The 10,946-nt window shown below is 49.3% G+C and overlaps 1 protein-coding gene across 1 annotated transcript; it reads right to left on the bottom strand.

Annotated features, from left to right (window-relative positions):
* Positions 1-1,897: 1,897 nt before the first annotated feature.
* Positions 1,898-5,309, bottom strand: LOC147080948 (zona pellucida sperm-binding protein 4-like). The gene is made up of 9 exons (XM_085981010.1): positions 4,949-5,309; positions 4,231-4,409; positions 3,976-4,073; positions 3,767-3,900; positions 3,493-3,682; positions 3,109-3,256; positions 2,885-2,957; positions 2,158-2,268; positions 1,898-2,085 (listed from the first exon to the last, which is right to left on the bottom strand). Exons 1-9 carry the CDS (start codon positions 5,292-5,294, stop codon positions 1,934-1,936), a joined length of 1,431 nt encoding a protein of 476 aa, XP_085837136.1. The 5' UTR covers positions 5,295-5,309; the 3' UTR covers positions 1,898-1,933.
* Positions 5,310-10,946: the final 5,637 nt, after the last annotated feature.

Below are 10,946 nucleotides of genomic sequence, written 5' to 3'. Positions count from 1 at the left end.
TGCACTCCTGCCATGTATTGAAGATGCAATACTTCACCTTTCCCTACATTGAACCCAATGTGCCACTGACCCATGATCCTGGACAATCCATGGCCCAGAACACTACCCACAGTCCCAGTTTGGGGGGCTTGGATTGAAATTTTTCAATCTGCATCATTGCTGTGGGTCTTGCAGAAGCCCCACAGTCCCCACTATGGATCTACCGGCACCTGTCAGTGGGTGAAACATGGGGCCTCTGCCCCATTACCACTAACCATGTGCCACAGTGGCTTTGGTTCTGTAACCATCATCTTTCCATAATTCAGGTCACATCTTGAAACTAGATCAATGAAAAGCAGAGCATTTCTTTCATCAATACTCCTGTCAGAGTTCTGTGCAGCAGCTCAAGCACCACCTGGCTTTGGGAAATCTCTGCCGACTGATCATTGTTAACTCAGGATTCTCCAAAGTCAAACTCAAAGTATCCTGTATTGTCAAAACTAGTTTCGCAGCAACTGAAACTAGACTAGCCAACTGATAATGACCTACCCTCAATCCCCGACTTCCTGTAGAGGTTGTCCCCACAATAAAGGCTCCTTCAGACACCAGTGATTCTGGGGAAAGCCTCTTGTGCAGGAGTTCCACTCCGCACTGTGGGCATCACACCCCACATTGAGTGGGGGTGACTGGATTAGTGCTTCCTACAGTTCCAGATCAGTAAGGATAAGAAAGGCCACGACACCTCCACCCTCAATTGATGTGCTAATACTCCCTCCTACTGCTTTATTGAATTGACTGGAGTTTTGATCGATACTGGAACTGGATTCCAGACGGATGCTGGAAGGCTGTTCAGAGCAGCTGCTGAAGACCAGAAGGGAGCTTCCCACTGCCGGTCTAGCGAGGCCCAAAACAACCCAGCTAGTGGTTTAATAAAAGCAGGAAATAGGCAGGTCAGGCAGCCTCTGTGGAGAGAAACAGAGTTAATGTTTCAGGTCAATGACCTTTCATCAGAATGGGTAAAAGTTAGTGATGTAACAGAGTTTAAGCAAGTACAGGGGCAGGGAAAGGAGTGTGATAGACTTCAAGACAGCCAGGCTGGTGGAATGGGCAGACAGATGAAATTTAACACAAACGTGCAAAGTGAAACATTTGGTAGGAAGCACGAGGACAGGCAATATAAACTAAAGGGTACAATCCTAAAGTGGCTGCATGAACAGAGAGACCTGGGAGTATATGTGCACAAATCATTGAAGGTGGCAGGGCAGGTTGACAAAGCAATTAAAAAAGCATATGGGATACTGGGCTTTACAAGTAGAGGCATGGAGTACAAAAATCAAGGAAATGAACTTTTAGAAAACACTGGTTTGGCCTCAACTGGAGTATTGTGTCCAATTCTGGGCAGCGCTCTTTGGGAATGATGTGACGGCCCTAGAGAGGGTGCATGGAAGAATGATTCCAGGGATGAGGATGTCAGTTACATGGATGGCGAGAGAAGCTGGGGTTCTTAGAGCAGAGAAGGTTCAGAGAGCAGATTGGAGAGGTTTTCAAAAGCATGAGGCGTCGAGACAGTAGATAGAGGGGAACTGTCGCCATTGGCAGAACGGGCCAGAGGACACAGATTGAACGTTAGTTGTAAAAGATCCAAAGGAGAGACATGAGGAAAATCCTTTTTTTTTGTTTTTTTACTCGGAGTGGTTAATAACTGGAATGCACGGTCTGACAGGTTGGTGGAGGCCGATTAAATCGTGGCTTTCAAAAGGGAATTGGATAAGCAACAAATAAAAACAAATTGCAGGGCTACAGGGAAAGGGCCGAGGAGTGGGACTAGCTGAAGTGCTCTTGCAAACAGCAGGCACGGGCTCAATGGTGACAGCACAGAAGGAGGCCATTCTCTGATTCTATGAACACAAGATCAGGGTTCATGTATAACAGGGTTTTATTGTCCAACAGACATCTACAGTTCCATGGAGCTGCACTCGGAGCCCACCCTGCGGCGATGGTCCATTTTCCACATGGCAACAGTCCAGACCAACAGGGCCACGGAGAGCAGAGCTACCCCAACCGCTGCTCCAGGAAGAACACGGGAGGGGGAATCAGCAGCAGCATCTGTGGGGAGAAGGGAGGGTTAGATGGGCACCAGTTACTCCATCACTAAACAGGGGCAGGGGCCTCCTTTACCTTTCTCTTCCTGGTGGATCCCAGCAGCCAATCTCTCATCTTCCAGGAAAATGATGGCTCCATCAGCGGTCACCAAGGACCCAGCCCGGTCATCGGCGCTTCTTCGCCTCTCTGGGGGAGACAAGAGGCAAGAGTTCAAGGTGGGCAATTCAATGTGCAGCTGTCTGAAGCGCTGAATCAGGTGTGCAATCCGATGGCCCAATGCAAAGACCCTCGGGCAGTGAGTACCGGAGAGATTGGACTGTAGTTAAACACTGTTCCCTCACTGTCAGACTAAGATTCACTCCTGATTCTCAGAAGGACCCGCATCAACCCAGCAAAGTTTGCAGTCGTTGACGGGTCCAATGGCCAGGCTGGTCTCCTGGGGAAAGAGACCCGTTTTAAGCACTAGTTTGACGAGCGGTTACACTGGACATACACACATTGCCCAGGTCTCCCCGCTCCCAGATACCGGTTCAGTTCCACCCTGGAACTCCTGGCGACAGCAGGATCAATGTTCAAGGCCAGAGGTGGATTCCATTCAGAACCAGTGCAAGATGTGCTCAGAGCCCCTGAGCCAGATTGCTATTCTGCTGTAGACTAACTGGGATAGAGTTGAGCGGGCAGATTGAGGACACTGCTCCTGTGCCCACTGTTGGGCCCTTGCTGAGTGAGCCCAGTGTCCAGATGCCCCACACCCACCCTTCCCCATCAGGCTTCAGTTTCTAGTCAGATCCCAGCTACTTACTGGGGCTGCAGGGAGCCGTGCAGTTCTCTCGTGTGGAAGGGAAGCAAACCTCAGCACTGCAGTGGAAGTGAACCTGGAAAGAGACAGTGCGGTCTGGTCAGTGCCACAGCTCCCAGTCAGGAGATTCATGCTTCTACAGTCAAAGGGTCAACAGGGGCCTCCTCACTGTGAGCAAGACCCAGGGAACAAGTTCAACCAAGAGAGCAAGACTGAAGGAAACTCACCTCCCCGCTCAGAGCCCGGCCCGAAACTCGGTCCCAGAAAGCGAAAGTGCTGACTACAAACCGATTCTGGTGAGTTGGGAACGGCGAATGGGAAGCGGCGTCTACCGGGAGGAGGCGGGTTTTGTAATTGTCTCCAGTAAAGGGGCACCTGGAACAGAGAAAGAGCGGGTTATATGGAGAGGGCACCTGGAACTCCCAACTACAGAGTTACAGCGGCACATCAAAGCAAAGTCCCGAGATTAGACGAGATAAAGAAACCAGTCCATTCAAGTCATCAACCTGGAGCTCAGATTGGTTTGATTATTGGCCGTTCCTTCACCCAGTCCATGTCGCCCCCCTCCCCAATCACCAGCCTGCCCCAAGGTCCCTCACTCGCTGCCTTACCTGCCCACCAGGAGGTCCCATCGGAGCCCCGAATGCGGCTCGGGGGTGGGGGTCGCCCAGCAGTCATTGAGCACCAGCACAAGGGACGGATCGTTCCGGTTCAGGACTCGAACCTCCACAAACACGGGGTCCCGGAGCACACTCAGGATCGGGTAGTCACTGGCCACGTACCAGCTCCGGTAGCCACCATCTGGAAAGAGAAGACGATGAAGGACGGCCACTATTTGGAGAGAGAGCCTGAAGTTGGACACTAACCATCAGCAGCACTCGCTACCTCTCGCTATTCTCAGCTCCAGAACCAGGATCCCGGCCTCAGTGGCAGGCAGTGGCGGAGAAAGGCTGTAAACTCTGGGCTTCACCTGCAATTCAGACTCCTGGCTCCCCTTGTAACTGCACTGGACATGGAGCCTGCAAGAGAACGGACACGGCTGGAGAATTCAGCTCCTCACCTTCTCTACCCGCTCCATGTGCTCCCAGTCTCACCTGAAGGGGCTGTCCCGGGTCACCGATCCCAAAGCTCCATCCAAGATCTCAAACTGACCCAACACATCCGTTTCATAGACGGCGTTCACCCCGTCCAGCTACAAGAGACAGAAGACCATCATTACAGAGAAATTGAGCAAGTCTGCCATTGCCTTATCACATGTAGTGTCTTTAAGGGCCCCCATTGCCCTTTAGACCCCCTCTTTCCCACCCGACTGACAGCCATTGATGGGGCTCCCAGCCCACAATACCTACCCGCTGAGTAGTGCCACACTCAGTGACTGCGAACTGAAAGAGCACAGTGTCTGCAGAGGCCACGGTCGGACTGCACTCCGCTCCGTGTCCATCCTTCAGATGGACCGTTGTCAGGTCTACAGGAGGCAGCGTCAAATCCTTGGAGATGGCGATCAGGACCCGGCCATCCTTGGTGCACACTGCAAGAGAGAGAGTCAATGAAAGGCGGTTAGTTGCTGCACGGGGAATGGCAAGGGAACCGTTACCGGGAGGGGGAGAAACTCCGCCCAGCGCAGCACCAGCTTCTAGTTTCCTTCTCTCCCCGTCCACACCCCAATTCTCCATCTAATGGAGACGGGTCACCAACTCCATCCCTACTGGACTGGTTACACAAGACCGGCATCAAATCCACACCCTGTCCGGTCAGTGCCAGCCAGGGACTGATCTTCACTCTGCCCTCCTATCCTGGGGCGCAATTCAACCATCAGAAGTCCCAAGTCGCATAGAGAAGGAAGGAGAGATCCTGGGTCAGGATCTCAATGATCAGACTTTCAAACTGTAGAACTGAACACGGTTCCTAAACCCGCCAGCTCCCGGACTGGAGAGGTTGGAGACTCCAGCTGATGTTTCAGGACAGGAGGAGAGAGGATACTGTCCAGGGAATCCCCAGTGCAGTTGGATTGCGGCTGGTCCTGGGAAGCCCTGGCCCAGAATATAGGCGAGCCGAGAATACACCCACCTGGCAGATTGTGGAGTGAATAGAAACACGGCGGCACATCCCGGCTCCCGGCATCAAAGCAGCAGCCTCTCCGCACACACTCACTGCCTTCAATTCCCCCAAACCCGCAGTCTTGGCGGAATTTGGGAGACAGCCAACATTGATCGGCGGGGAGGAGGAGAGAGGGCGGCTGAGATGAACAGATTGTAACAAAGAACAAGCCCAGAACCCGCAGCCCCTCCATTCTAACAAGCAAGGCTCCCAGATAAGTGAGGCTGTAGACCCGACTCCCCCTTTTTATCCCCTGTTTAACCCGCAGTAAATGAATGGTCTCATTGGCCCACGGGCTCCCCATGTGAACCCGCATTCCCACGGGGCACACGGAGATATTGGGGCCTTGTGTTTTCTGCTCCTTGAGTAGAGGGAACTGTGTTTTTTAACAAAATATAGATGTGTCTTTATTTGAAGTTGTAAAGTATGATTAAATTTACATCGGTTGAATACAATGTCTGTTCTTTAAGAGGCGGTACATGTTTCTTTCCTTATATTCTGTTTCAGTTCATCAATAAAGAAAGGCTGAACTTGTCTCGTTCCCATAGACCCAGATTGTCCATGTTTATACGGAGTGTGAGAGGTTGCAGTCCCTCTTCCATTATTTGAAGGGGCTGATCCTCGATTTTTGGCTGCACTTCAGTCCCACTCTCCTGATCTACGGCCACCCAGTGCGGAGGGGAGCGGGCGGGTCAGGGACCTCCTCGTGGGACTGCTCCTGGGCCTGGCCAAAGTGGCCATTAACTGGTCCAGGCAGCAGGCGGTCCAGGGGGTCATTCGGCCCACCTCTCTTCCGCGGCCACGTTCACCCCTGGGTGGCCCTGGAGATGGAGCACGCGGTGTCTGCCGGCACGCTCGAGGCCTTCCGAGACCGGTGGGCACCGCAGGCACTGGAGTGCTGCATCACCATAAGGAACAGTACTTTAATTTAATTTGTTCAATTTCCTTTTAACCTTTTTTAAAGTTACAGCGCATGGTCATAGAATCATCGAATCATAGAATGGTTACAGCAGGAAAGGAGGCCATTCGGCCCGTCGAGCCCGTGCCGGCTCTCTGCAAGAGCACTTCAGCCAGTCCCACTCCCCCGCCCTTTCCCCGTAGCCCTGCACATTTCTTCCCTTCAGATACTTATCCAACTCCCTTTTCAAAGCTGTGATTGAATCTGCCTCCACCACCCTTTCAGGGAGAACATTCCAAATCTTAACCGCTCGCTGCGTAAAAAAGTCTTTCTTACGTGGCCTTTGGTTCTTTTGCCAATCACCTTAAATCTCTGTCCTCCGGTTCTCCACCCTTCTGCCAATGGGAACAGTTTCTCTCTACCTACTCTGTCCACACTCCTCATGGATTTGAACACCTCTATCAAATCTCCTCTCAATTTTCTCTGCTCCAAGGAGAACAACGCCAGCTTCTTCAGTCTTTCAACATAACTGTACTCCGGACTGGGGAATGAGGTTGGTCAGGTGGAGCAAGTTTCAATAGGTGAACATTTAGGGAACAGTAATCATAGTATCAGAAGGTTTTGGTTAGCTATGAAAAAGGACAGGGAGCAATCTAGAGTAAAAATGTTTAACAGGGGGAAATGCAATTTCAGTGGGATGAGAACGGATCTGGCCCGGGTAAACTGGAATCAAAGATTGGCAGGCAAAACTGTAATAAACAATAGGCTGCCTTTAAAGAGGAAATAGTTCAGGTGCAGTTGAGGTACTTTCCAACGAGGGGGAAAGGCAGGACAACTAAAGTCAGGGCTCGCTGGATGATGAAAGAGATAGAGAATATGATGAAGCAGAAAAAGAGCGAATATGACAGATGTCAAGTTGCAAATGCATCTGAGAATCAGGCTCTATGTAGAAAGTTCAGAGGAGAAGTGAAAAATCAAATAAGACGGGCAAAGAGAGGGTATGAGAATAGAATTGCAGCCAACATAAAAGGTAATCCAAAAGTCTTCTATAGGCATATAAATAGTAAAAGGGTAGTAAGAGGAGGGATGGGGATGATTAGGGACCAAAAAGGAGACCTATTAATGGAGGCAGAGGGTATGGTTGAGGTACTAAATGAGTACTATGCATCAGTCTTCACCAAGGAAGAGGATGCTGCCATAGACATTGTAAAGGAGGAGGCAGTGGAGATACTTGATAGGATATAAATTGATAAAAAGTGGCATTAGAAAGGCTGGCTGTATTTAAAGTAGATAAATCACCAGGAGCGGATGGGATGCATCCTAGGATGCTGCGGGAATTTAGGGAAGAAATCGCGGTGATACTGGCCATAATCTTCCAATCCTCCTTAGATACGGGGGCGGTGCCAGAGGACTGGAGAACTGCAAATATTATTCCCTTGTTCAAAAAAGTGTGTAAAGATAAACCCAGCAACTACAGCCCATTCAGTTTGACCTCGGTAGTGGGGAAGCTTTTAGAAACAGTAATCAGGGACAAAATTAACAGTCGCTTGGAAAGTGTGGTTTAATTAAGGAAAGCCAGCATGGATTTGTTAAAGGCAAATCATGTTTAAGTAACTTGTTTGAGTTTTTTGATGAGGTAACAGGCAGGATTGATGAGGATAATGCAGTTGACGTAGTGAACATGGATTTCAAAAAGTCGTTCGAAAAAGTGCCACATAATATGTTTGCCAGACAGACAGGCAGGTGAAATGGGCGGACACGTGACAGATGAAATTTAGCACGGAAAATTGTGAAGTGATAGATTTTGGTAGAAAGAATGAGGAGAGGACATATAAACTAAATGGTCCAATCCTGAAGGGGGTGCAGGAACAGAGAGACCTGGGGGTATGTGTGCACAAATCGTTGAAGGTGGAAGGACAGGTTGAGAAAGCAGTTAAAAAGGCTTACGGGATTCTGGGCTTCATAAATAGCGGTATAGAGTACAAAAGTGTGGAAATTGTAGTTGACTTGAAATTGGCAATTGCCGGTAATAAACAGAGTCAGCTCCACAAGTGTCCCTCTTAAGGAGGCAGCACTAATAGAATTTAGACACCGAGCCTCATTAACTCGAGAAACCTATAATTTTAAATGATAATCGTGTTGTTTGTGTCAATGAGAGACTCGGTACCTTGCGGTGCAGAGAGGCAGCTTCCATCCCGTGGACATTGGGGAACATTGATTCAGCACCACACCTAACCCCTCTCAGAGACCCCATCTCCTGGAATCAGAGTGATACAGCACCGAAGGAGGCTGTTCGGCCCATCGTGTTTGTGTCGGCCTTTGAAAGAGCTATCCAATAAATCCCAGTCCCTGCTCTTTCCCCATGGCCCTGCTAATTGCTCCTGTTCAAGCACATATCCAATTACCTTGGGAGTGGTATTTCTGAATCTGCTTCCGTCATCCTTTCAGGCAGCGCATTCCAGATCACAACAACTCGCTGTGTAAACAAATTCTCCTCATCTCCCCCCTGGTCTTTGGCAATTGTTTGAAATCAGCGTCCTCTTGTTGCTGACCCTACTGCCAGTGGGAACAGTCTCTTCATATAATCTCTATGAAAACCCCTCATAATTTTGAACATCTCTATTAAATCTTCCATTAACCTTCTCTGCTCTAAGGAGAAAAACCCTCAGTTTCTGCAGTCTCTCCACATAACGGAAGACTTTCATCCCTGGAACCATTCCAGTAAATCTCCTCTGCACCCTCTCGAAGGCCTGGACATCCTTCCTAAAGTGCGGTGCCCATTACTGGATGCAATACTACAGCTAAGGCCTAACCAGTGATTTTTGAAGCTTTACCATTACTTCCTTTACTTTGTCCCTTTATTTATAAAGCAAAGGATTTTTAAGAGCCATATGAACTTCAAAGATTCGTGTACGTACGCCCCCAGATCTCTCTGCTCCTGCATTCCTTTAAAACGATACCATTTAGTCCATATTGCCTCTGCTCATTTTTCCTCCTAAAATGAAACACTTCACACTTCTCTGCATTAAATGTCATCTGCCATGTGTCTGCCCATTTCACCAATCTCTCTCTGTCCTCCTGAAATCTGTTACTATCCTCCTCACTGTTTACTACATTTCTGAGTTAGGTGTCATCTGCAAACTCTGAAATGATGCCTCCTTTACCCAAGTCCAGGTCAGTAATAGATCTCAAGAAGAGCAGTGGTCCCAATACCGCCCCCTGGGGGACACCACTGTAAACCTCCCTCCAGTCTGATAAATATCCCTTCACCACTACTCTCTGCTTTCTGTCTCATAGCCAATTTAGTTTCCAAGCTGTCACTGCCCCTTTAATCCTGCTGTCTCCTTATAACCCCAGTGTAGTGGAAGGATATCTTTTCAAACTCCCCCAGAGATCCCATCTCCTGGAATGGTCTCGGTGTGATCCCTGTTGTGGACAGATCCCTGTTCAAACTCCTCCTGTTAAAGGCTCTGAGAATCAGAGGGTGCATCACTAGTCCAAATGGAAATGACAATGTCAGCAACACCTGCCATGGTACAAGCCCTGGCCCGTGGCTGAATGGAATTCCAGCCGTGGCCAGAATCTGGTTGATGCAATGTTCATTCTGAAATGTAGGACTGAAACTTGTAGACCCCGGAAAATGTAACAGAGCACGGCGGGGCCCCTGGGTTTACTGCCACCTCCCAATAACCTATTATACGGTTTACAGTCATTTGTGTCCGTAGATTGTGAGTGATGTCCACTGTACAAGAGACATGGTTCGGAGAAATTTACAGAACACAATATCCACTTTACAACAACAACTTGCATTTATATAGCGCCTTAACGCAGCAACACGTCCCAAGGCCCTTCCCAAAGTTATCACACAGCAGGCCTTTGACCGTGTGTGGCGATAAGGTCTCTGGCATGCCTTGTGGATGTTCGGTGTTCCTGAGAAACTTGTCAGACTGCGAGAGAACATCTCCCAGAAGTCCCTGTGTGCGCTGGAGTGGACAGGGAACTAGCGGAATGGTTTGGATCAACAGTTGGGGTGAGATAAGGGTGCTCATTGTCACCTGATAGATTTAGGGGGAGAAATTCGGTGTCGCCCCGTTTGGGGCTCAATTATCGGCCGGGCCCAAAGATGGCCGTAACCATCTAATTATCGCCTCCGACTGGAAACTTGGTGTTTATCACCCCTGGAGGTGATTGGAGCGCTAAATCAGGTGCTACACACCTGTCTTAAGGCGCAAAGGCCGAGGAGCGAGGCGCTAACTCAGAGCGCGGGTGAAGCGCAGGTGATGTCAGGTAGCAATGGAACACAGACACACTGGCACCGGCCAGTTCTTAAAGGGGAAGGTGGATCTTGCTCTCTGTAGTGTCCGTGTGTAGATGAAGACACTGAAGACAGGAGTTGTTTCATAGGTATTTACTAAGCAAGTCTGGGGGGGGGGTTCTAAAGGATATACACAATACACAGGCTTATATAGCCCAAGTGGCAATTACTGGCATTACGCACACCTTGGGCTCTTAAAGGCACATACACCACAATTCCTCCCCTTCTAGCTAACTAGTACATCATATTTTAAGTAATTATTAATTACATGTTATATGCAAAATAATATACATTGCTGTATTAATTAATTATAAGTTAGTCTCTCAGGAGGCTTCCTGACTCGGTCCGGATAACGCCTCGGGGTTGTAGTAGTTTCTGGTGGTGTAGTAGTTTCTTCTGGCAAGGCTGATTCGGCTTGAAGGCCAGTGTCGGGTTCATCGGGCTCCAGTATCACCGGATCAGAGGTAGATATGGGTATCTCTACTTCATCGTTAGATGTATAGAGTGGTGGTGTAGGTTGTCCCTTTTCGGATGACTTGATGATTTGGTCAGCGTGGCGCCTTATTATGCTGTCTCCGATGTCCACGGTATACATCAGTGGTCCTAATCGTGTGTAGATAGTTCCAGGCTGCCATTTCTCGGTACGGTAGTCCTGGGCCAAAACCGGTTGGCCTATCTGGAAGGCCCTAGTTGGCCTTTCATTCATGCCCTGAAACTGCCGGTTCTCCACGTCCCTTCGGATGTTGGGCTTGACC

Source organism: Somniosus microcephalus, unplaced genomic scaffold (assembly GCF_052327205.1).
Source record: "Somniosus microcephalus isolate GS21.2 unplaced genomic scaffold, FLI_Smic_1.0 scaffold946, whole genome shotgun sequence".
Taxonomy (NCBI): Eukaryota; Metazoa; Chordata; class Chondrichthyes; order Squaliformes; family Somniosidae; genus Somniosus; species Somniosus microcephalus.
This window is presented reverse-complemented; position numbering and strand designations above follow the sequence as displayed.